Source organism: Charadrius vociferus, unplaced genomic scaffold (genome assembly GCF_000708025.1).
Source record: "Charadrius vociferus isolate BGI_N301 unplaced genomic scaffold, ASM70802v2 scaffold1, whole genome shotgun sequence".
NCBI lineage: Eukaryota > Metazoa > Chordata > Aves > Charadriiformes > Charadriidae > Charadrius > Charadrius vociferus.
The window spans coordinates 4,949,777-4,975,097 of NW_009647680.1; the positions used below are offsets into that span (position 1 = coordinate 4,949,777).

The following is a 25,321-nucleotide window of genomic DNA, read 5'->3' on the forward strand; positions in this document are numbered from 1 at the left end:
GCCGTGAGGCCATAAAACCGAAGCGGGAAAGGGGGTGCCCGGCTCGGTTATAGCGGGCCCCCGCGCGTCGGCCCCCTGCTGCCGGCTTTCGAGCGGGGGTCCCTGCCGGCCTTAAGGCAGAAAAACATCAATGTGAATTAAGCAGCGTGGAACGCTGGTGTTAGTCTGGCCCTGGGTGAGCACTGCGCTGTTAATCTTCCACTTCAGTTTTAGGCGGTTTTTTTAAAATTTGTTTCGATTTGGGCTCAGCTAGGCCTCTTTATGAACTCCACCGGCTCATGCCGGCTCGCTTCTTCCTCCTTCACGGCCCACGGGGCCCTTCCCTGCCAGCTCGGCCTGGCCTGAAAGCGGCTCCTGCCAGCAGCACGGCGGCTTCAGCTTCTGGGTGTCCCCTGGGCAGCTCCTGAGAGGCCGCGGGCTGCTGCCTGGGCAGCCTGAGAGCATCAGAAATAGAAACATCACTTCCCTTGAGGGGGGGGTAATAGTAGTGGGGGGTCGTTATTTAATTATTGTATGTCAGTACTATTTAAAAAAAAAAAAAACAACAAAACAAGATACTTGGTAGTTTTCTAAATCATCCGCTTTTTGGTGCGATGAGGCAGGTGGCAGTAGGAGCAGTGGAGGTGAGGTGGGTGGTGGAGGGAGTCGGAGCGCTGTGGTGAAGGGGTGGCTGATCACCCATCCCACACGTTTTAGGGGAAGGTTTGTCATTGCGGACACACTGCCTGAGTGACACAGCATCAGAGTCCTCTGTAGCTGTATAGCAAGTTGTGTTTAAATAAGCTGATGTTTCCCAGTAACAGATGTTTGGTGCAGCTGCTAATTAAATGTGCAAATACTGTCTGACAGTGGTAAAAAGGAGCATGTAGACCACTGACAGGTAAGTCAGGCAGCGAGAGTTGAGGTTATTCAGCCTGAACACCTTATTGCAGCCTTTCAGTACTTAAAGGAGGCTTATAAGAGAAATGAGGACAAACTTTTTATCAGGGCCTGGTGTGATAGGATAAGGGGTAATGGTTTTAAACTAAAAGAGGGTAGATTCGGACTAGATATAAGGGGAAAAAAAAATTATGATGAGGGTGATGAAACACTCTCAGGCTGCCCAGAGAGATGGTAGATGCCCCATCCCTGGAAACATTCGAGGTCAGGTTGGATGGGGCTCTGAGCAATGTGATCTAGTTGAAGATGTCCCTGCTCATTGCAGGAGGGTTGCACTAAATAATCTTTAAAGGTCCCTTCCAACCCAAGCTTCTGTGATTCAGTAAGTGAAGTCCCTGAAGCATTTTTTGCTTGATGACTTTTTGCAGAAGACTGTATTCAACAAGTATATTAGCCCCTGTTGGAATAAAAGAAATGTTGCAACATTCTTTCTACTAATTTTTATTTTTCTCTTCCATGCAGTAATCATGCAATAATGTTTGTATTTCTTGCAGGACCTGTGGAAAGGAAGGTGCTTGTGAATCTTCAGAAGTTAGATGTGGCTCAGGATAGTCTGGGCAACTATGGTTTCTTCACTTTGATTTACAATCAAGGCTTTGAAATTGTGATAAATGACTACAAATGGTTTGCATTTTTTAAGGTGAGTTAACTTGGTGTGTTCTGTATCAGTGACTGTTGCTAAGATGGCCTGTAGCTAGGCTTATCTGTAGTTCGTGAGTACCGCAGTGCGGTCATTGGGACACTTGGTTGTCTTTGGCTCTGAGGTTTGCCTGGATTACCAGGTACAGGATTTATTTTTTTAATGTAAGGAAACAGTTTATCAGTGGCTGGGTAGGGAGCAGAAGGAGGGAAGAGGTATTTCTATTCCGCATTGGGCATTATCTGAAAAATTTATTACAGATGCTGCTTCTTTCCCTTCTGGGCATGCCTAAAGCAATTGAAGGCCTTCATGACGCTAACTCTCCTGGTAGCCTGGAAATAATTTTTTTTTGTTTAAGTTCCTGACACCATGGACCCAAGTGAAATAGCAAATATCATTGCTTTTATCTTTCCTTAAAGATGTTCTCAAATGGGTGAAAACTTTAGAAAGGCCATCTGCTCTCCTTGCTGGAGGTTTTCTAGGATCTTTAAATTTTATTCCAGAATACTACCTTAATGTTTAAGGAACCTTTCTGTTGCCTGTAATTGTTCTTTTTGAGTAATATGCTTATCTCCAGTCCCTGTTAATGACTTCAGATCAAGCTGTAAACAGTGCTGGTAGGCAGGGGGAGACAGGAGAAGACACACTTGCTAAGGAGCATTCTGCTGCTGTCCTGATGAGTGGCATTATGAATCTGGAGGGTGGCTTGAAGCAATCTCTACAGGATGATTTTGGTACTTGGGAGACAGATCTTTTGTGCAGCAAGACTGCTCAGTTGGTGAGTGCAGCCCTAGGCAGGAGCAGTGAACGTGTTTCTTGTTTGTTTCAAGAAACATGATCTTGCATCTGGCTTCAGATGAGCCAATAGTAAACACCCCAGCCTTGTCCAAGCATAAAATCTCTGAACCTTGGCTAGTAGTAAGGAAGGTGGAGAAATGACTTTTGCTTTAAATGGTATTTCTGGGAGCCATTGTAGGTAGTTTATTTTACAGCAGCTGTTTTCAAGTCAGTGTTTTCAGATGTTAACAAAAATGAGTGATCCACTCTTCCAGGAGAACTGTAATTCTTACCAAATAGAAATGATGTATGAGGCTCTGATTTAACTGCAGCTTCTTCCATGCTGATTGGAGCTCACTTAAGTTAAGGGAAAGGGCTGCCTTGTAGGTTGTTTACATGTTGTTTGTGGGTTAACCACAGCAGGCAGCTAAGCACAACACAGCCACTTGATCATTTTCCCCCAGTGGGATGGGGGAGAGAATCGGAAGTGTGAAGGTGCAAAAACTTGAGAGTTGAGGTAAAGGTACCTTAATAGGTAAATCAAAAGCTGCGTATGCAAGCAAAACAAAATAAGGATTTCATTTGCTACTTGCCACCAGCAGGCAGATCTTTAGCAATTTCCAGGAAAGCAGGACTTCATCACGCATAACTGCTACTTAGGAAGGCAGATGCCATAATTCTGAATGCCCACCTTTTCTCCTTCTCTCCCCAACTTTTATTGCTGAGCATGATGTTGTATGGTATGGAATATCCCTTTGGTTAGTTGGGGTCAGCTGTCCCAGCTGTGTCTCCTCCCAGTTTCTTGTGCACCCCAAGCCTACTTACTGGTAGGGCAGTCTGAGGAGCAGGTGAGGCCTTGATGCTGTGAAAGCACTGCTGAGCAATAACGAAAACATCCCTGTGTTACCAACACTGTTTTCATCACAAATACAAAATGTGGCACTACATGAGCACTACAAATAAAATTATAAACTTTCTCTGCCAAAACTACAGCACTCATAACTGTAAATGTTTAAAATAGGAATACTTCTGCATAAGACAGGTTCTTATACTTGTGCAAAAGCAAAGTGTGAGAGAGAAATACCTGATAGACGTTCTCTCATCTGTATAAGGTAGTGACACTAAATTGCCATGATGCGCACTTCACATTGGTTTGGGGCGTGATACAGTAAAAACTACAGACAGTGAAGGATTCTCTAATTGAGCAGAATTGCTCTGAAACTTCTCCAGCAGGGACACCTCTGTGAGCTTCCCTACCCTGCGAGGGCCTGCCTCCAAAGTGGCAGGAATTGCTACCTCCCTGAGGACAATGGGGCACTAAATGTTGTAGTATTGTTCATGATCTCCGGCCTGAGGTGTCATCTCTAGCAGGTGGAATTCAGTAGTCATTGCTGGCCTTGGTGGATTCATCTGAGGTGAAATAGAGTGGAACTAACGTGCTGGGAATTCTTAGGCTGATATTTTGCACTGAAATGCAGAGTTGCTTTACAAGCCAGTATGGTGACCAGTTGAAACAAGTGTTGATTGTCAAAGTAATTCTTGAGTGTGAGGAATTTATTCATCAAAACAGTGAGTGGACTGCTCTGGAATGTAAGTGGAGCTGTAAAGCACCGACTTGAAGATGGTTGAGAGTCACTGAAGGCTTTACTGCTCTGCTGCTGCTATCTGTACCTTGTGAAATACACTACTGGAAGGTGAGCACTAACTCAAGTGACTGTTAAGTGCTGATCTCGTGTATTCTGTGCTTATGAAAACATAAATGCATTGATTTGCAAGAGTACTCTTAATATACCAAAACTGTGTTATAGAATAATTTAGTCTGGAGGGAATCAGGTCATCTGATCCAACTTGCTGCTCAAAACAAAGTAAGTGGAATATACACCTGAGCAGTAGCGATGCACAATAGCTTGCATTTCTTGGTCATGAATGTGTCTTAGCCCTTTGTAGACAAATGGATTAATTGTTAGGTTTGCAGTTGCTTTTGGTATTGTGAAATAGCAAGCTTGTTTAGCTTATTGTTCAGTAGTAGGGAATCCATCAGCAAGACATGCTTAAATTAAAGGCTTTCCTTAAATATTATAGAGAGGATTAAAGCCCAATTTGGTTACCCTCTCTATAATTTTGCTGCTGTAAAGGAAACAACAGATTACCAAGATGCAAGTATAGTGGCTGAGAAGCACGAGGAAATACCACAGCACTTAATAAATGCATATTTTTTTTTTTTTCTGCAAACACCTAGGAGACTTTGTTAGGCAACAACTTACAATACTGTCTGTCTGCAAAACTGTTATTTCACAATTAGTTAATTAGTAAACAAATCATATGAAGAGCAGTTGAAGGAGCTGGGACTGTTTAGTTGGAGGAGGAGGAGGCTGAAGGGAGACCTCATCACTCTCTACAACTATTTGAAAGGACACTGTACAGAGGTTGGTGATGGTCTCTTCTCACAGGTATGACAGAATGAGAGGGAATGGCTTCAAGCTCCAACAGGGTAGATTTAGACTGAACATTAGGAAAGAATTTTTCCCAGAAAGAGTGGTTAGGCATTGGAATAGGCTGCCCAGGGAGGTGGTTGAGTCACCATCCCTGGATGTGTTTAAGAGCCGTTTAGATGTGGTGTTGGGGGATATGGTGTAGGGGAGAACTTTGTAGAGTAGGGTAGATGGTTGGACTCGATGATCCCAAGGGTCTCTTCCAACCTAGACAATTCTATGATTCTAATTGTCAGTGGGGACTTGGGGGGAAGAGGTGTTTCCTTGCAAGCTGCTTGACCTTGTGGCATATTTAAGCATGTGTATGTCTTTATATTTTATCCAGTAAATATTGCATTACATATAAAATAGAAATACATAATATCTACTCCTGGTATAAACTAAAGATGTGGTTTCTTCTGTCAAATGCGGCTAATGCTCTGTTAGGGCCTATCACATCATCTTCTACTGTAAGGCTTCTAGAGGACAAGTAATATATTCTGCTCAATGTATGCTTCAGAGGTTTTTGAAGAATGATTGCCTGTTGTTTAAAATGCTCCTGCCATTTGCACCTGAAAGTAATGTAAACATGGCAGACTTCATTTGCTTAATGTTGGTCATAATCTAGAAGCCCTTGGAGTAAAATGGGGCAAACTAGAATGTTAAGTGGCAAGGGCCTTCCTCCCTGGAAATGCAGCCAGAGTAAAGCATAAAAGCAGAATTTTCTTTGCTGTCATTCTCCTGCTTTACAAGAAGGTACAGAACTAATATTTGTAGTATGGAGCAATTTGCTATTGTTTTTACTACTTGATAAAATTACTTGGTTTCACTCTGAAGTAACCTGCCAATGCGAACACTGTTCTGGAGTTACTTTTTGATTGTAGAGTAACTTTTTGGTTCATGGAGCAGTTTGTGGTGGTGGAGCAGCCATAACACAGAAAGCCTTGCACATCTTTCCATGGCTATGGGTTTGAGCTTGTCAGGAAAGTATTCATAGCTTAAAGGCTGCTCATAAATTTCGAGTTCTGCTTATGTTGCACTAAAGTTAAATTATGTGGCTAAGACCCCATCATGGTGACAGGACAGATAAAGCATCCTGATTTACCTACTAGGATGCTTTAACACTTTCCTCATACTTTGCCATTGAACAGAAAGGATGGAGTTGCTAGGCAAAAAGAAGAGTAGTATTTAAGCCAATACAGTACTTCATGTGTTTCAAGCATAGAAGTGCAACTGGTACTAATTGATGAACGTGCAGTGTATTTGTGTTTAATGTTAAAAATGAAGTTATTAATTACTAACAAGAATGCTTTGGGCTTATGTAAATGGTGGCTTTATCAGTGCTACGGTACTGTGTGGTTATAGACGCAGCCTGTTTGACGATGGTGGCATGTTTCAGTGAGTTTTTAATAGCCTTTTGTTCCTATGGCTTACTAAAGAGACAGCCACTAAAATTTTTGTAGGGCCTCACTGCCTTTACAAGTTATTTGTTCTTTCACATGAGGACTGTGGGGAAGTGACTTTCTACACCAAAGGAATGTATTGGCTGAGCTTATCAATGTATGTTTTTTTTTCTTCTTCAGTTTGCTTCAATAGCTTAAGTAAAGAAGCTCTAGCAGTGTTTTATTTCTAACCATTGTTGTACATAGACTTGTCCCTCAAGGCTTGCCAAGTTAAATGCAGCATCCTCTACTGCAGTCTGCTTCTCACAAGTCATAGTTACTCTGCCTGGTGTTTGCAGCACAAAAGAACTTGTTTTATGGGAATGCTCTTGTTTCTTATTTAATGTCTGCTGCTGAAATGTCCTTATGCTGAACTTGCATGTGAAGTTAGTGTACTGACTCTTGGCAGAAGCTTGAGCGTGTGCTTCTGCTGGATGATATAAGGATTCTGTAGGGCTAGGCAAGACACAAGGCTTTACATTTTTTTCTTTTTCCAGGGGGTGGCAAAACAAACAGGAACAGCATAACACAAAAAGCTAGGGTGAGACTGAAATGAAAGTTGAGGCTAATTTGTTTCAATTATTTGATATCTTCATAGTATTTCTTTATTATTTTAAAACTACCACTGTGAAGGGAGACAGTCTTGTAGGATTCTCACTGTTTGTCCCTTAAGCTAAGTGGTACTACTTCTGACTTCTGAGATGTCCTCCTAGCAAAAACGAGAAGTCTGGCACTTCTTCATATTAAAATATTAGCACTACTTCAGCAAAAAGAAAGAAATAACTTCTAGAATATTCCACTACTCAAGTTACTAATCTTTTCCAGACTGACTTGGTGACATCTTTGTCACATCTTTTCCTCTTTCCCCAGTGCCCCCAAATTTGGTTAAAACCAAGGACTTCCATTCTGAAAAAAACAGCCTAGACAAGTGGCAGTAATTAATGTTTAAATTTCAGAATATTAAAAAAAGAAATCTGAACGCATTTTATTCCATGTTGCTAAACTAGAAGTGTTAGAGTTGCTGATGCTGTTTAATCATCCTGCAAATCAATTGAAAGTTAATTTCTAACCTATTGTAGTTGGGTCTGCTTAACTGGCAACGTGCAACTAGGTGCTTCCCTAAAGTGTAAATCTGAAAGCATAAATCTCTGAATTACAGAATGTTGCCTGGAGGAAAGAAGATGCATCTGTAGTTGATATTTCCTTGCATTTTCTATCAGATAGCAAGATGCAATCATCGGTTCTGATAATCTATATTTTTGTATAGTAGGGCATCTGCAAATCTGCAGTCCTGTTCTATTTAAGAATGTTCTTCCTGTATTAAAATGCATAGGCACACTTGTAAACTTGATGATAAATGAGTGGTCTTTCCAGCAGGCTTAATGTATTGGGTAGCCCTGCCTCCTGGAACTCGAGTTGGCCTATTGCCTGAACATTGCTTAAGTTGAGAACAATAGATGTAAAAGACGATGGGATGGCAGCCTGTGTATGTAGCACTGCTGAATCCCTGTTAAAATACTGTGTCCAATAAGGTTCCTATCCTTTCCTGCTTTCCTCTTAGGCAAATTAAAAATTTAAAGAAAGCTTTAGACAATTACACTTTTTACTAGGACTGGCATTGAGCATGCAATTGGATGATGTCATGATGACCAGCAGAGGGATGACTTTATGAGCAGTATACTGTACCAAAAAGCTTACCTAGGTTCAGGTATCTAGTAGCAAGCCTTGAAATTCAGGTACATGAAGCTTTTTAAGGTTAATGTTGGAGTTGCTTGGCTGAATTCTGGCATTAGGTAAAGTTACATGGGTTGTGAGACTTGAGAAAAATATACATTTGAAATAGAATTAAAGCTTAATGTTTTCAAACCTCAGAATTTGAACTGTGAATATAGTTCAGGTGCCTTTCTACAGGAGTTGTTCCAGATTGGTCAGGTCACTGGATGGAGTTTACTTAATGCTGCACATGTGAACATTGGCTGATGAAATTATCACATGTGGCATGTCTACAGTGGTCTCTTATTAACTTCAAAATTAAAACCATCCTCTTAAGTCTGCAGAGGAAATGCATGTAGCAGTTGTCCAGCAGTAGCTGGTGGTCACAGCTGTGTGGCTGATGCCTTCCATGAAGGATGCGATTCTGTGATGGGTTCCACAGCCGTGCTGGGCACCGTGCTGGCAGCTTCTGGCAATGTCTGGCGTTGTAATTAGCATCCACCTGAGTCAGTGGTGGTTGTTCACGCAGTGGTGCCGTAATGAACTGGTGCAGCTGAAGTTAGTCACATGCCTGTATGACTCTTATCTGGGAAGACATACTCATAGTAGGTCCTCTAAAACTGATACAGTCAGATTTGCTAGAGCCAATCTGCTAGAGCCTTTCTCTGGTCACAGCAAGAAGTGCTGCATGTGGTTTTAGCAATGAAATACTCATTTGATGGTGTACCTTCTGATTGTAAGCAGTGGGTGTCACTGTCATGGCACTGATGACTTTGCTGTCCCATTTTAGTTCTTCTGATGTGGCCCATTGAGGAGTTAACTAGCTTGTAGAAATTAAGCATAAGTATTGGGGTTTTTTTAAAGGTTTCTCTGCCACTTCCTTATGGATATATTTTAATTTCCTAGCTGAAAATGGGTCTTGGAGTTCAAATTCCCTTTATCCAGTTGTCATTGATGGGCTGTGGTCTCAAAGTCTTCAGGTCCCCTTTTTAAAGCCAATTCAGTTGTAGCTTACAATCTGCCAGTCTGCAAAAAGGTAGCTACAGAGGACTTGAATTGCTTGATTTTAGGTTTCTGCACAGACTACCTGAAATTGGCTTTTGTCTCTTGTTTATCTTGAAGCATTGCCATTGACTGTCCCCTCACCTCCTTTCTAGTTTTACGCTGTTCTTTCAGTTCAAACATATAAGCAAGAAACTTGCTAAATTCACTTTCCTGAAAGATGAGTTGCACAAATGGTGTGAATACTATCCTAGTTAGTTATCTGTCAACATCGGGGGGGGGGGGGGGGGGGGGGGGAAGTGGGCGTTACTAGTTAACAGATAAATCACTGCCTCTTTTCTGTGAAAATAAGTCCCAAATCTGTTCCACTTGTTTTGATTCAATGTAACTCCACGCTAGGTGGGATCTGCATCTGATTGTTGCAGAAAGCAGGCCTGTTCCTTGATTATTCTTCAAGTATTCAGACTGAAAGCCTATACTTATTAAGAATACTTGTGCTCGGTCTTGTTTTAATCAGTGGCAGCTTTTAGATAGAAAAGACAGGTATTAATTTACACTATCATGTGGAGCCAAATAAAGTTCTCTCATGGTAACTTACTGATGTAAGGTCAGTAGCTTGTTGCTTTTGGTAGTGCCTGGATTTCTAGCAATGCTGTTGTGAAGAAGGTATTTTCAAAAGTTGTATCTGGACTTTGCTCTTGGTATTAGGCCAAGTGTAGCTATTTCCCATATTGCACAATCTTGCACGGTGAGATAGGATGAATAGAACATGGTAACAGCTCCTGCTCCAGTCAGCAAACATGCTTCCCTTGCTAGACAAGCAAGTGTGCAGATGTGATGCCTCTGCAACCTCTGAACTGGGGGCAAAGCAAATTCCCATTGTTCTAAAACATGCAGAGGATTAACCTTTAATTTTATCCCTCTGATTAGTCACAAACCTCCCAGTCTCTTTATTTACTTTATTTTCCATGTTAAGGCATTTCCATCACTGTAAGCCACTATCTTCTTCAGTGAAGAGGCTGAGCAAGCATTTTGTTGAAACATAGGTACAAAATCCTTGGACCATTGTACATATGCAACTCAAATGCAATGGGATTTAATAAAGTATTTTTGGACTAGGAAACTTGGATTCCTTGTAAGGGATTTGTGCAAGATTAAAATTCTCAAGTGGAAGCTTTTGTTGTGTGGGGTGTTCAAGCTCCTGTATAGCTTAATACAAAGCAGACTTAACCTTAAGAGATGAGTAAAGATCTAAAGATGTCTTTTTTCTTTTTCTTTTTTTTTTTCTTTAGTTTGTGTCTTCCCTGGGACATTCTGCTGTCAAAGAGTTGCTAATCCAGGAAATTTAAGTAGCTGGGCAAAGTGTTAATGCTGTCTGAAGACAGACTGTACTGAATAGATTAACTTGTTACTCCACTTCAGCGGTAAAATGAAGACTTGTGTGACTGAATAAGGCAGTGTTAGGTCTTGGGGCTTGAGGCTTTGGTAACACTCCCATCACCACCAGCTTCAAATTAGTAGCTCTCAATGGATCATCATTTCTTACTGTCTCATTTTGATAGTTCAGGTGAAATTGTTTCATGATGCTCTTCCTGCAACTGCTTTAAATTTGAGCTGTGATGGAAGTCTCATCTTCGGTTCTGACTCCTAAAAATGAAATGCTATACTACAGTTCTCCTGGGCGGGGAGGGGAAACTTGCCATCCACCCTGTGTTTACTTTTCATGCTGCTGTGAGTCTTAGTATCTCAAACTTTTGCAGCACTCCAGGGTTTGTTTGACTAGTCACATATTTGGTGCAAGAAACCACAGGGCATTGAAGAGAAGGATAAGTACCAAGAGGTTTTTTTTTTTTTTTACATTTTGCCTAGAAAGTAACTGTTGAACCCAAACAATTAGCACCTGTTAGTTGATGCTGATACTAATGCATGTGTTGATACTAAAAGTGTAAGTCACAAGCTGTTTGTCTTCCTCTAGCAACCTGATAAATATCAGTTTATTTTAGCTGCTTAAACTGTTTTTCTTGTTTCTTTGTTTTGAAATCGAACATGATGCTGGTTCATCTGGAACATATGGCCAGTTCCTCTGAAACAGAGGCAAGAAGCAGCTGGGTGTGTAGGGGCTACTGCTATGGTCACAAATGCATCTACCCAACACAAGTGTAACCTCTTCATGTTACAGTACAAAAAGGAAGGTCAGAATGTAACCAGCTACTGTAATGAGACTCTACCAGGATGGGTACATGATGTACTTGGCCACAATTGGGCCTGTTTCAGCGGACAGAAGATTTCTTCATCTCCTTCAGATGTTCACATAAATGAGCTACCTCTCCATAAGCCCAGGGGAAGGTAAGCAACAGATAAGTGACCTTTTACTCAAATAAAATGTTTAATAACTGTCCTTCAGGTTTTGGCTAAAACCATATGGACCAATTCTGTCACTGAGAACAAAGTTAATGCCAGTGATAATGTTGAGAATAAACATAAATGTGCAAAACCAGAGGAAGATGTGCCTGTTATCACAGGCACATCACTGAATTTCTCCTTCAGTCTGTGGTAAAGCCCAATTACAAAAATGACATGTCTAAAGATGATGATTATGTCCCTCTAGTTTGTCTCAAATTTTGGAAACCTTACCTTGATCCAATAATTGCATGTTTCTTTATCAGTACCTAACAGAAGATGCTTCCAGAGTTAGTCTCTTCCACATTCAGTTTAGAGAACGCCTTTACTTTTCAATCCCAGCCCTCTTCTTACTGTTTTGTTTCGTTGCTTTTATTTGCAGACTTTCAAGCAGACGTTATGTGCACAACTTTGACTTTGTAAATGCTATCAATGCTCACCAGAAGTCCTGGAGAGCAACAAGATATAAGGAGTATGAGAATTTTGCCCTGGAAGAACTAACTAGAAGAGCTGGGGGTCTCTATTCCAGAGCTCCAAGGTACTAAAGCTTTTTGTTTTGCCATAAAACACACTGCTGCAGAGAATCTGCTTGTATTTTTCCTGGCTCTTCCTAGCTGTGTTTTGGCTTGTAGTTCAGATGTTTAATCAAGTTTCAAGGCCTTCCAGCTCACTTTCATGGAGTGCCAACATATTTCTTCATTTGAATGATTATTCTGAGTATCTGTTGTCTCAAGCAGTTTAGATAAATAGGGTCATCTACCATTTAATCTTGCCCAGTAACTTGCTGCTGAATTCATATGTGCAGGGAAGAAGTGGGAACAGTCTCAGTTGTCATCTCACTCTCCTGTCTACCCACAGTCAGGAGTTTCTGCATCACCACCTTTCTTGTTCTGCTAGTTCATAAGTGCAATTAAAAACCAGTGAGATGCATTCTGCTGTTAAACATGAATAATGAAGATTTTCTGAGGGAATTTCATGGTTATTTTCATAATTTGCCATGCTTGCAACCAGGGTCCTCTAACAGGAGTAGACTGTCTCAGTGAAGAATCATGAAGTAGCCCTGAAGGTGCCTGCAGGGTCTTGCAGATCGCACAGCAGAGACTGGTAATGGGGCTGGATTACTACATTAATTTGAGAACTAGAGTTCTTTGATCTGCCGATTCCCTTTACAGCTGATTTACCTTCTTTGTATTTTTGCTTTTTTGACTCTGATATTGCTGCGGGTAGGAATGCTACTTCCTTTTCCAAACTGTGGCAACTGCATGTTTGTAGAAGAAGGTGCAACTATACAATAAAAATTCTGATTTGCATGGGAGCATCATGCAGATTATCATGCTTTCATCCTATAGACAGAAGTCACCTTGTAGGTGGTCTTAAATACGGTAATCTATGTGGAAGCTCTATTGCACCATGCAGTGCTGTGACAGTATTTTGTTGGCCCTCTAATGCTTTCACACCAAACTCCAGTGCCTGGTGTGTGTGAATGGCACTTGGTGGCATGACTTATGGGTCAAGTATCAGGTTATGTGAAAGCTGAATGCAGGAAGCACTTGGCTTGCTGATACATGAGCATCACTTGGCTGCAAGCGGTAGATGACAAGTGACATTCAATACTTCTTCAATAATCACAGCAAAAACTTTCTCTGTGAAGCCTCTGGGGCAAGTGGGACTGCAGTTATTGAAGTGTCGATGTAAGCCATCTCTGGTCTGCAATTAAACAGTCTATAATTGCTGTCAATGCATGCTGCCAAAGTGAGGTGCCTTCTGCAGTCAGATAATCAACATACCTCATGATGGCAGAGGTGTAAAATAGCTGTGGCAGAGCTGCATTGCTGCAGTCACTGGGAGTTACCTCACCATTTCAGACTGGTTCAAAAGTATTTGACCTTACCAGCTTGTTCATAATACAGTTCCCTCAGGGAGGGATTTGAGTAGGTCTTGCATCCTCCTGAAACTAATCTCCTGAGATTGACACCCACTCAGCTTAGATGGAGACTACTTCAAATTGTTTAGCATGAAGTAAGTGCAACTAGTAAAAGCCAGAAGGTGATAACTGAGCATTACATGATTGTTTCCTTGCCTAGAGTGTGGTATGTTACTCAGAAGCATTTTCTTCTCTTTAGACCAAAGCCTGCACCTCTAACACCCGAGTTACTCAAAAAAGTTTCAGGCTTGCCAGAATCCTGGGACTGGAGGAATGTGAATGGTGTCAATTACGTTAGCCCTGTTCGGAATCAAGGTAAAAAAAAAACAAAAACACACCAACAAAAAACCCCAAACCTCTGAATGAAATGCAGTAGAACTCTTTTGATGTACTTTGTAATTTACTGTTAACAAGAAGGTTTTGTCTAGTGTCTTTGACAGATTCACCTTTACTATGAAGAACCTGTGGAAACAGGGTGGAGTCCTGGCTGACAACACTGTACCAAAATAGAAGGTGGTACTGGCTTATGCAAACAGCAATGTCTCTTGCTGGAATGAAAGCCAATTACCACAGTGCTGCGCATAAAGACAGCTGTCGGGTTTTGTCCAAACAGTCTCAGTCATGGGTTTCTGCGCGCTGACAGAACTGATGTGCATTTAATTCTTTCCCTCATTCCTGGTGATGGCAAATTATAATGCAGCTTTAATGAATAAACACATGGAAATTATTTATCCTACTTTCAAATCTTATCACCCCAATAACTTTAGGAGTCACTTAAATGGTTAATTGCAAGAAGGGGTGTCAGTCACTGTGAAAAGTGTGGACACTGATAAATATAATGTACTTGTAAAAACTATTTTTTTTTTCTGCCCCTGTGAAGAGGAGGTATTTAGCTCAAAATAGACTTAGAATAACATTCTGATACATGTTTATTTTATAGGGAATGCTCTTATAGCACTGTGGTGTGAGACTTCTGAATTAATAGTTAAATACCGGAGGCCAGGAGTGGACTCAGTAAATGTATTCCTTCTGTGCTTCACTATTTCCAAATAAATTTTCATCTCCTGGTAGCTATGTGGTTGCAACTTTGAGGAGAAGGGAACTTAACATTAATATGATGGGGAGGGGATCACATAAATCACTGGTCCCTCATTTATGGCTTAGTTGTTCTGCCCAATTCAGTCAACTGGACGCCTGGTAGCGAAAGCAGCAGAGGAAGATGTGTGGGAGTTGTAGCTCACAAGCTGACACGTGGCATCACTGAAAGATGGCAACAGGAAATGATACAGTCCTGTGTAGGTGTGAGTCCTGTACTTTCTCCTGGTGTGCACTGTGAATGTGCCGTGGGCTCTTTTACCTTCCAAACAGTTGAACACTTGGTCCCAAAGTTGCCCTTTCTCCACCATGTTGATTCAAAGTTTCTCTAAATGAAAACTAGTCTGGTGCTTCCAATAATAAAGCTGCCTACACATTTCCTGTAATCTGAGAGTCCATGCTGAGTATGTTAAATGCCTGTGGAATATACATTCTGCTCCATTAAATAAGAATTTTAGCTTTCAAGCTTTTCCAAAAAAATAAAATAAATAAAAAAAAAGACAACCCACAAAACAAAACCTTCAAAAGATGACCTCATTCAAAATAGTGCTGACATACAGATTAAGTCTTGCTTGTGGTAGCTTGTGTGATTTTCTGAGGCACTGGATGTCAATGCTTCATTAAAATGATGGTATTAGAAAGTCTTAGTTATATATCATTAACATTATTAGATGACTAATTAGAAAATGCCTTTGGGGAGCAGGCTGCAAGCAGTAAGATGCAAGTTGTCTGGCACATGCAGAGGGAATTGTATGAATTACAAGATCATGGCTTCCCAGATCTCACATGCTTGTGAAATCACTGCTTTTAACCTAAGGAGAAAAAAATACAGCATCTGAGGTGGACAAGAGTTAAAAAGGAAATGCGCATTCTCTGAGGAATGCCTTGAGACATGGTGAGTTTCATGCAACTGCAGTTGCCTCGGACCATAATATTTACTGTCAGCGTGTTAGCATCCTTGCTAATATTTCCTGTAGTCAAGAAAGTAAAGGTTGAGCTCTCAGGTTGTTTACAGAGCAGTAACTGCATCTTTGAGTTAAGAGATGTGTTGTCTTTGAAGACAGCCCTGTCATTGCTTGTTATCAACTTTAGAGGGGTGAGAAGAAGGGAACCTACAGATTTTGTTAGCTTTAGACTGCAGTTCCAATTTCTTGCTGACTACTTTCTGCAAGCTTTTTCTGCAGATCAAAGTAGGTGAAAAGCCTAGTCAGCTGATTCTTCACTAGATGCGCTGTGTCTCCTCCTTACTGCTCATAATGTAACAGCCCTTTGCAGTTGAGTGTATGGAATATGATGTGGCTGAAGCTTTAATAGACTCTGGAAGAGAATTTGTGCGAAGTCTCAGAAAAGCAACTACTCTTGCAGCTCTATTGGCTCTCTGCTGTTACAGTGTGGTTGTCATGCTATGAGCCTCACAAATACCACTGTGGTAGCAGGAAAGAAATTTAGCAAGCACCCCAACAGTATTCAGACTGAAATGGTTGTGTTAATCATGTTTTTTACATTTTTGCACACAAAATGCAACAAAGTGTTCTGCAGCATGGCCTATCTCCCGTACTGTGACTGTACAATGAATGGGAGGTGCCTTTCACTGCTTCCATTTGTCCTGCTGGGCGAGGAGTGTTCATGTTCAGGCTGATTTTGTCCCTTCTCTTCAGAGACACGTCTAACTGAGTGAAAGTGCAATTTCACGAAGTCTTGCTTTTGTAATAGCTCTGCTTTTATACACCTACACAGTTCAGGAGAAAGTATTTTGTTTTGTTCCTCAAGCCTCCCTTCTTTTCATAGCTCTGCAATATTTGACTTTCCTACGGTCAGGAAACAAAAGGAAATTGGGCACCTCGGTGACAATCAGTAGATAAAATAGGACCTCATCCAAGTAATTGTCCTTCTCCGTGATGCTTGTCATTCCACTTCCAGAGGCTTTTAATGTGTTCCAGGAAGCTCCTAAGGGGTGAAGAGGCCTAAAACTAGAAGCAATACTAAATTTTGATGCAAAAGTAAGGAGACTTAACTCTCTGCCAGGAAACAGAAAGGAAATTAAGGTGCCTCTGAAAAGCCAGCGTAAAAATTACATGCCCTTGGGAAGTAAAGGGAGTTGGGATGAATCCGCTATGTCAAACCTTCTGTTTATACTGCCAGACTCTCAAAAGTCAGTTATTTTAGGGGTAGTTCTAGAGGTGGAATATTTTTTCAACTGTGTTGAAAAACTGTGTACCAAGTGTTAAATCCATTGATAGGTTGAAATAACGTAGAACAATATTGTCAGCTTTCACTTAAAATAGTTAATTGTCCCTTAGCGTACGTGCACCGTAAAGGGTTATAGTCTGAGAGAGTAGGTTATGAGCCTTCTCGGCCCTGCTAATGTGGTCCCTGTGGGTTCATTCTGAAGGAATAGCAAAGCTCTTAAATGATACCACTGGAAAACACTGAAGAGCTATATATTGTCTCTTACTCTTGGATAAGCTCAGTGTTCCTTCAGAAGTTTTTAGAAATGTTTGTTTTTTTCTTTTTTTAATTGCATGCTTAAAAGCTAAATGTATATTTACAGTTTTTGCTGTGTCAATATTCAGCTTCTAATCACTGCCTGGTAGGTTTTGACTCTTTTCAGTGGACTCTGGCGATAGTTGTACCTGAACGCAGGTGACTTGCCTTATGTTGCTGACTGCTTTTCGTGGTTCCTTTTTCTCCTCTCCTTAGGCTCGTGTGGCAGCTGTTACGCATTTTCATCCATGGGTATGCTGGAAGCAAGGATACGTATCCTCACAAACAACACTCAGAAACCGATATTTAGTCCCCAGCAGGTTGTGTCTTGCAGCCAGTATTCTCAGGGTAAGTACACCGATGCATACAAAGATAACTTTCAGTAATGATAATGCTGCAGAAGGAGACTATATTAAAAACCTCCATGCCTTCTCTATCACCTGTGATTTAGTTTTTTTTATAAAGTATCTGGCAGGCTATACTTTATAGTAGTTCTTTTTTTTAAAGATTGCAGAAAATATTCCAAAGTTGTCAGTCCACCTTATTGTAGGGCTCTGTGCTCAGGATGTTATTGGATTTTAGGTCTACCTGGAAGATGGGAAGCATCTAAGGAGTAGGGCTAAAAATTGCAATGTATGCCTAGGAACCAAATATCTTCCCAAAAGCATATTCGGAGGGAGGAGGAGCATACAGGGAGGGGGAGGTAAGGAAAAGCAATGACTAAATCTATCCAAGGGACGGTACCTGTGTTAGGACAGGTCTTTTTACTTCATGCTCTTCTTGATGGGGAGTGTCAGGAGCAATTGGATGAGAAGGTGGTCCATGCATTAGTGTTCCCAGCATAGCTCCCATTTGATGGGAATTTTGTTGTGAGTGTTTTGGAAAGCTAGCTATACCTAACTGTAATATTAAGGACTATCTAGGGTCACTGCAGTTTGTGTACAATACCGCATCTAAAAGTAGTCCAAAAGATTGGGGTAGGAGAGTCTCCCATCTCAAATAACTCTCCAAGGGAATAAGCAGATATTTTTTTTGTCTAGGTTGTGATGGTGGCTTCCCATACCTCATTGCTGGAAAGTACGTCCAAGACTTTGGTGTGGTAGAAGAGGACTGTTTCCCTTACACAGCCCAAGATTCTCCATGTACTTTCAAGCGCAGCTGTTACCACTACTACACTTCTGAGTACCACTATGTCGGTGGTTTCTATGGAGGCTGCAATGAAGCCCTGATGAAACTCGAGCTTGTTCTGCATGGGCCAATGGCCGTTGCCTTTGAGGTTTATAGTGATTTTATGCTTTATAAAGAGGGGATCTACCATCACACTGGGCTGCAGGATGACTTCAATCCTTTTGAGTTGACCAATCATGCTGTCTTGCTGGTGGGCTATGGTACAGACCCAGAAAGTGGTGAGAAGTTCTGGATTGTAAAGAACAGCTGGGGCACCTCGTGGGGAGAAGATGGTTACTTCAGAATCCGCCGTGGCACGGATGAATGTGCAATTGAAAGCATTGCAGTGAGTGCAACTCCTATTCCGAAATTATAAATGCAGGGGTATTCTTCCAGTGCCTTGTCCCCAGCCATAAAAACATACCGATTTGTTAGAGACGGGTTAAAATCTGTCCCCAAGCTTGAACAGGGGAGCTTTAATGAAATTTTCCAGAATAGAGCAAACAGTTTGCCTAGTTGAGAGGGTGAACACTGTTAGCTCTGCTCTGCGCACTGAAGGCTTCCTCTGGAGTCTGACAGTAGAACACCTGGAACGCAATGGCTGTTTTGGTAACAGTGGTGACAGTTATTCATCACTAGATACACATCTTCAGTCCCCCGTTGCATTTTCTTCCGTGGACAATCTTGAACTTCAGATCTCAGAGGGAAGCATCTGCTATGGTAATCTGTAACCACTCTGAAAGGACACTGTAGTGCCTTACTTCTCAGAAATCAGGAAGTCACTGCAATTTAGAACATAAGTGTGAATTGGGAAGGGAATGGGCAATTACACTGATTAAGAGGAAATTTCAAAGCTTTAAGTGTCCTGCAAAAACTGCATGTCAAATCCTTATGACAAAAATCAGTTCTACGTTTCAGGTTGTTACTAAATGTTGCAGTTCTGGATTTTATTGCTGTGCTTTGTAATTGATCATCTCTGAGTTCAATAAAAATTACCCCACTCCTGCAGGAGTTTGTACTTGTGGAAGCAGTTGGTTCTTGATTTTAGAGACATATCTTGAGTTTTGAACTTCCTGTCAATAATTTTTTGCTTTAGCAGGATCTAAACTGGTGAGAAAGAGGGTGAGAGGGGAGAGGAACTGGGAATGGTCACACTGAGGCCAAGATTCTCACAGCAGCATCAAGCAAGGTTGTGCAGTAGTCCTTGCTGTGGATGTGGGACAATTCATTAAGTGGCTAATTCCCCAGTAATCCTGCTTAAGTCTGCTCTGTTAATCTGTTGCCATATTCCTTTCAAATATACAAGGTAGAAAAGCAGAGTTATGGGGGGGATTGCAACACTTGGAATTCACCATTTCTTTCTAGATGAAACTCGACTGCAACACAATACTTGGTCAGCGCAGCACTGATCTTTGCTCTTCTTCACATGAGTAAATAGGAGTGGCTTGGAGGCGAGTCCCAGGGTAGAAAATGACTTCTTTAGTAATCTGTTAAAATAATATGTGACCAAAGAAGTTAGGTTTGTTTGGGGTTTTTTTTATGTAGAAAAAACCCCAATCTTACGGTTTTTGGGGGGTTTCTTAAGGTGTAGAGAAATACATAAAATTCAGGAAAATGGAACAGTTGCCTGTAATCAAAATATCCCATTTAGCTGAGAAGGGAAAATTCCCTTTTACTTCAGGAGGAAAACCTCACAAGAACTACTTGACTCTAGTTTGCTCAAATTGAGGGGTGAGGGAAGGATAGCTTCATGGTTTTAGGTTTCTTTTTTTCTGGAACCCCCTGCTACATTTGGAACCTTTTGGAACCAAGCTACATTTGGAAATTTAGAACTTGTGTTTTGCCAGAATTGGAACAAGAACCTCTGGAATAGTTTCTATCATGCATTGGATTGTTCTAGCTGAGGGAATTGGGGGCAGGGAGCAAGGCACTTGTTCCTTCCCATTTGGATTACTTGGTGTTCCTGCAAGACTGTGAGTCCCATGAGGAATTAACCCCTTAGTAGCAGCTGCATGTACGTCATGAAGATGTACAATTCTCCCTCACACCTCTTTGCCTAAAATGCACGACCAAGGGCAAACCTTTTCTCTTGCACTTCTCCCTCTCTTCTCCCACAACAGTCTTTTTCCTGGGGAAAACGTTATTGGGGTGGGAGAGGCGATACTGCTTTCCCCCGACTGTGTGCATGGTTTGTGTCTGCTGCGTCATCAGGCATAATAACGGTGTGGTAGTTCATGTGCTGATAAACGGCTCTCAGTAGGTCACCCACTACCCTTTTTCCAGGCATTGATTTGAATTACAGTCGTAAAAGTAAAGCTGAAAATTGCTTGAAGTAAACAAGGAAGGAAGAAATTGCTGCCTGTGCTTTCATTTTGGAAGACAAGACTATGTTGGCTGCAGCACGATGCCAGCAGCAAACTTCCTGCTATGCTGATACTACAGCTACACAGCTTGACCCAACTTGGATGACAGGTTCTCTGTACATCAGCAGCCGTGTTGACACCAGTATAAACTCTCAGGACCAAAGAAGATGGGCTTTGTGTAGGTGATCTGCAGGCTTGTCCTGCCACCCACGAGTGCCTGTGGTTTCACTACACGGATACGATGCATTTTCAATGTCCCATGCATTGGGAAGTGTCGATTCTTCATAAGCTGGTATTTTCATGAAGTTATGGCTTTGTACAGATGTTCTTGGTTCCTGGTTCTCTTTAACATCTGTAGCACTTGAGATTAGCTTAAGAATATGGCTGTAAAAGCTAGGTATATCTTACTATTTTTACTGTCCTTTAGCTGTTAGGAAATCTACTCGTTACAGTCAAACTGCTGCTGACACTCGTGGTGCTACAAATACAAAAATACTTGCTATTTGCCATGCCTCGTATCACGTTAGCTACATGCCTCTTAAATAGCATTGTGTGTTATTTTCTTAGAAATTCCCGTGTCTGCCTATCTGTCACTGCTTGTGTGTGGCAGCTGCACTGGTGCTAATGTGAGGATGGGAGAGTTCTCGGAGCGGTCTGTCACCGTCGCTGCCCCCAGCGACTGTCATCAGATGTTTGTTTGCCTCTGGCTGACTGAGGTGTGCGAATGTCCCTTTTTTCTGTATTTCAGAGTTGCACAGAGAAATGCCAATCAGCCTGACGGAGCTAGCGTGTGGCCAATGTGGCACATTTGGAGTCTCAACTTTTTTTGAGATTGTGGGCCAAGTACAGAAAGTACATTCGGCAGCCACAGGCTGAAGACCAGCCAGAGCATTTTCTTCCCGCAGGCCAAAAGGCATGCAACTGCGAGAGTTGGTAAACCTCAGAAGTGAGGGGGTACCGCTCCACTTTATGATGGTGCAGGCTGTGACACAGCTTCACTCGCTGGTGTTCTTCCAGCTCCTCAGAAGTTGAGTAGCAGGGCTAAGAGAACAGGCTGAGAGAGTTGGGGTTGTTCCGCCTGGAGAAGAAAAGGCTCCAGGGAGACCTTATAGCAGCCTTCAGTACCTAAAGGGGACCTACAGGAGAGCTGGGGAAGGACTCTTCATCAGGGTGTGTAGTGATAGGATGAGGGGTAACAGTTTTAAACGGGAAGAGGGCAGATTTAGATTAGATGTTAGGAAGTAATTCTTTACTGTGAGGGTGGTGAGGCACTGGCACAGGTTGCCCAGAGAAGCTGTGGCTGCCCCATCCCTGGAGGTGTTCAAGGCCAGGCTGGATGGGGCTTTGAGCAACCTGGTCTGGTGGGAGGTGTCCTTGCCTGTGACAGGGAGGTTGGAACTAGATCTTTAAGATCACTTCCAACTCTAACCATTCTGTGATTCTAAGCTTGGCTGTAAGGAGTACAGAAGACTGGACGTAAACTATGGCCCACAAAATAGACAAAATAGAGAAACGTGGGTCTCTGCCATGTCAATTTACCTTTTTTTTAAGAGGCTATAGTTAGTTTAGATGGCTTCTACCTATAAATGATGTGTTATCTGGAGTAGCTTAAAATGGGAAATAAGCTATCGCTCAGGAGAATAATTGCAGGTTTGGCAAATATGCCTTGCAGTGAACAAGTAGGGGCCCAATCTATTTAACTTGTCAAGGAAGGTTAATAGATAATGTCATGGCTGATAAATACTTACAGGAGCAACAGAGCTGGTCATCAGCCCAGCAAACAGAGATATTAAAAGTCCCGTGTTTTGAAAATTAATACATGCAGAAGACAAATAAGCTCTAGCTGTTTAACAGCGAGTGTAATAAATCTGTAAAATCTATCAAAGGCTGTGGTGGAGTCTCCATCACTGGAGTTGGGTGATTTTCTGGTTTAAGCACTTCCTCAGGCACAAGAATAGTTTGGGGAATCCTGCAGTTGCTTTGTGAAAGGCGACCTGGCCGGATTGTTGTGACTCCTTTGTGATCTAAGGACTTGAAACACAAGGTGACTTTTAACTTCCAAAGTTGTCAGTCTAATATTGCACCATAAATTGCGTATAAAGTGGCAGCAGGGATGTTTTCCTAGATTTGTTCAAACTGCTGAAATTGGGACTGGGTAATTTTAGAGTTATAATGGTCCAAGGGTCTTGGGAAGACACAGAAAACCACAATGTGCACCAATAGAGCTTATTAAAATAGCAAGCCCAGGAGAATATCATACTTTAAATGAGCTGCACTCTCATCCATTGCTTTCCTCTCCATTGCTGGAGGCTTAGAATTGGTTTGTAAAGTGAAGTTAAGACCACTGGACTGCTTTAAAAGGTTCTCCTGCTGACATCAGACTTTCTGTGAGCTCTGAAAATATAAAGCTGTATTTCTCAGTTACTTGGCTTTCAAGGTGTGGTTAAAACAAGGTTGTAGGTATTGTTAATGGAATACCGGCAAGGATGTCAAATGGAGAATTTTGGAAAGCATTTTTTCTCAATTTTTGTATTTAAAAAGGGACAAACGCTGATTTGTTTGAGAAGAAAAAAAAAGAAGATGGGCTAAGGAAGCATTTTTTCAGTGGTTTCAATCTACAAAAGAGCATCCTTTACTAAGATTTTCAGTTTTTACTTTCTCATTCTTCCCTTCCCCTCCCAAACACTATAGCAAGTGGTTTTTTGGTTTTGGTTTTTTTTTGTTTTTTTTTTTTTTTTTTCCCAGCAAATCCTTTGTTTCTTCAGAAAAGCCATTCTTGGTGTGTGTTAAAATTCCCCTTAAAACATCAAAGCTATCCCTGTTTTCACTTTCACCACAATGGATGTTTAACTCCGCTTTAGACCATCAGCAGGGACAGAGCCACCTCACAGAGCTGGGGGTGTCTCACTTTGGGGCAAAATAACGTAAGAGCACAGTGTAATGCCTGGAACCTCTCAGGGATGTGGTGCAGCAGTAGGTGGTGAGGGAGGTTTTGAGGGGGGAGGTCTGTTCCCAGGTCTGCTGGTGGCTTTGTGGGAGCTGTGGGATGTTGTGGGGATGGTCTCCAGGGAGATCTTATTGTGACCTTCCAGTACCTAAAGGGGGCCTACAGGAGAGCTGGGGAAGGACTTTTTACTAGGTCACGTAGTGACAGGACGAGGGGGAATGGCTTTAAACTGGAAGAGGGCAAGTTTAGACTAAACATTAGGAAGAAGTTTTTCACTTTGAGGGTGGTGAGGCACTGGCACAGGTTGCCCAGAGAGGTTGTTGAGGCCCCATCCCTGGAGGTGTTCAAGGCCAGGCTGGACGTGGCCATGGGCAACCTGGTCTGGTGGGAGGTGTCCCTGCCCATGGCAGGGGGGTTGGAACTCGATGATTTCAAGGTTCTTTCCAACCTAAACCATTCTATGATTCTATGATGGGACAGGAACAGCTGCAGGGGGTTCAGGTCGCAGGTGGCCTGAACTGCTGTGCAGAGGTGTCTGTCCCCGCTGAGTGTCTCACAGCACAGCCTTACCCATGCCTCATTTGCACCGCTTCATCTGAGAGCAAAACAGCCTTTGAATTGGGAAATAAAGCTTATTAGCTAAGTCAGGGAGCCTGTGGGTGCTCCTGCTCTTGTACCCAGGCTGCTTCACACTGCCTCTGCGTTCCCCCACTGCAATGGATTATACACATAGACATATCTTTAGCTACTTTAAAAAAAAAAAGTTGATCTCAAGTTGATCTCAATTTGAACCTTGAATTTGAATTTTCAAGGGAGACCTCAAGCGTATTTAAAAAAAAACAATCAACCATATCCTGAACAATAAGGGCAACATGTGATAACCAGAGAAAAGGTAGAAGCTTTGACTACAGTATGAAATAACAAAAAGGTACTCGGCTACCCCTTCTGAATGGTGAGTTTTCGGTAAGAAAGGCTCGCACCCTGTTTGGCGGAGTGTCTCGTGTGGTGAGAAGAAAGTGTCGGGGAGCGCGGCTGAAGCAATCTGAGGTTTTCCTCCCGGTTGCTATGGCTTCTGGATGAGCTGCAGGCTGAAGCAGTGTGTAAGCGGGGGCTATGTGAGTCTGTATGTTTAGGTTTCCAGAAAAATAAGAGGCGTTAAATAGCAGCTGGGAAGTTATTAATGACCGGCAAAATTAGGAGGTGGTCAGTTGCAGTATGTTAACAGAGCATCGGGTTTTATCAGTTCCCTCTGAAGGACAGGTGGGGCAGGAGGAGAAGTTGAAGCCTTTCTATACAGGCTATAGAGAAACCAGCATGTGCATATGCAGATTTTTTCTATAGCTGTAAGGGGAAAGACACAGACATATACTCCTGCCAGTTATTCCTAATTGCTTCAGTTGGATCAGCTGACGTGATCCTGCAGATGCCATTTAGCATGAGATGCACAAGATGAATTAATATCTATCTCTCTCTCTCACAGTAAGATCTTACCAGACTAATAGTTTAGCTCTTTCTTCACCAAACAGATTTTGGTATTTGCACTTTAACATATATATGCATGTTTATATTTGAAGTGATCCCTGGGACCTCTGAGTTACCTCATTAAATAGAGGATATTTTTAAGGGTTGTGTAGAAGGGTGATATCACTTCAGCAAAATGACAGGGGATAAACTTTAAGTACTGTCATAAGCACCAAAGATATTAAAAGTGATGTCTTTGCCCCCAGTGAATTTCAGAAGTTCAGAAAACATTGTGCATTCTTAAACATACAACAATTCCATTGATGCTCTGTATGTAAGATAGGAAAAATTTCCAAAGATGTTAACAAACTGTACAGAATCCTTATGATTATATTTAACAAAGGAAATACAATATGTACAGCATGTGGATTTTTTAAAGCCTCACTTAACTACCTTTTCTATTACTCTCTTTACTTATTGTGACAGTAATGTAATA

The 25,321-nt window shown here is 41.8% G+C and overlaps 1 protein-coding gene across 1 annotated transcript; it reads left to right on the top strand.

The window, feature by feature from the left end:
* The first annotated feature begins 593 nt into the window (after positions 1 to 593).
* CTSC (cathepsin C) lies at positions 594 to 18,612 on the top strand. The gene is made up of 7 exons (XM_009881246.1): positions 594 to 628; positions 1,402 to 1,579; positions 11,164 to 11,330; positions 11,767 to 11,922; positions 13,508 to 13,623; positions 17,104 to 17,235; positions 17,928 to 18,612. The coding sequence occupies exons 1-7, from the start codon at positions 594 to 596 to the stop codon at positions 18,428 to 18,430; spliced, it is 1,287 nt and encodes a 428-aa protein (XP_009879548.1). The 3' UTR covers positions 18,431 to 18,612.
* Positions 18,613 to 25,321: the final 6,709 nt, after the last annotated feature.

Excerpts from the sequence above, each read along its gene's own strand:
- CTSC (XM_009881246.1), top strand. The coding sequence starts at position 594 with ATGAGGCAGGTGGCAGTAGGAGCAGTGGAGGTGAG. Across the intron at positions 11,331-11,766 it reads CTCCATAAGCCCAGGGGAAG|ACTTTCAAGCAGACGTTATG; the intron begins GTAAGCAACAGA and ends TTTTATTTGCAG. Across the intron at positions 13,624-17,103 it reads TAGCCCTGTTCGGAATCAAG|GCTCGTGTGGCAGCTGTTAC; the intron begins GTAAAAAAAAAA and ends TCCTCTCCTTAG.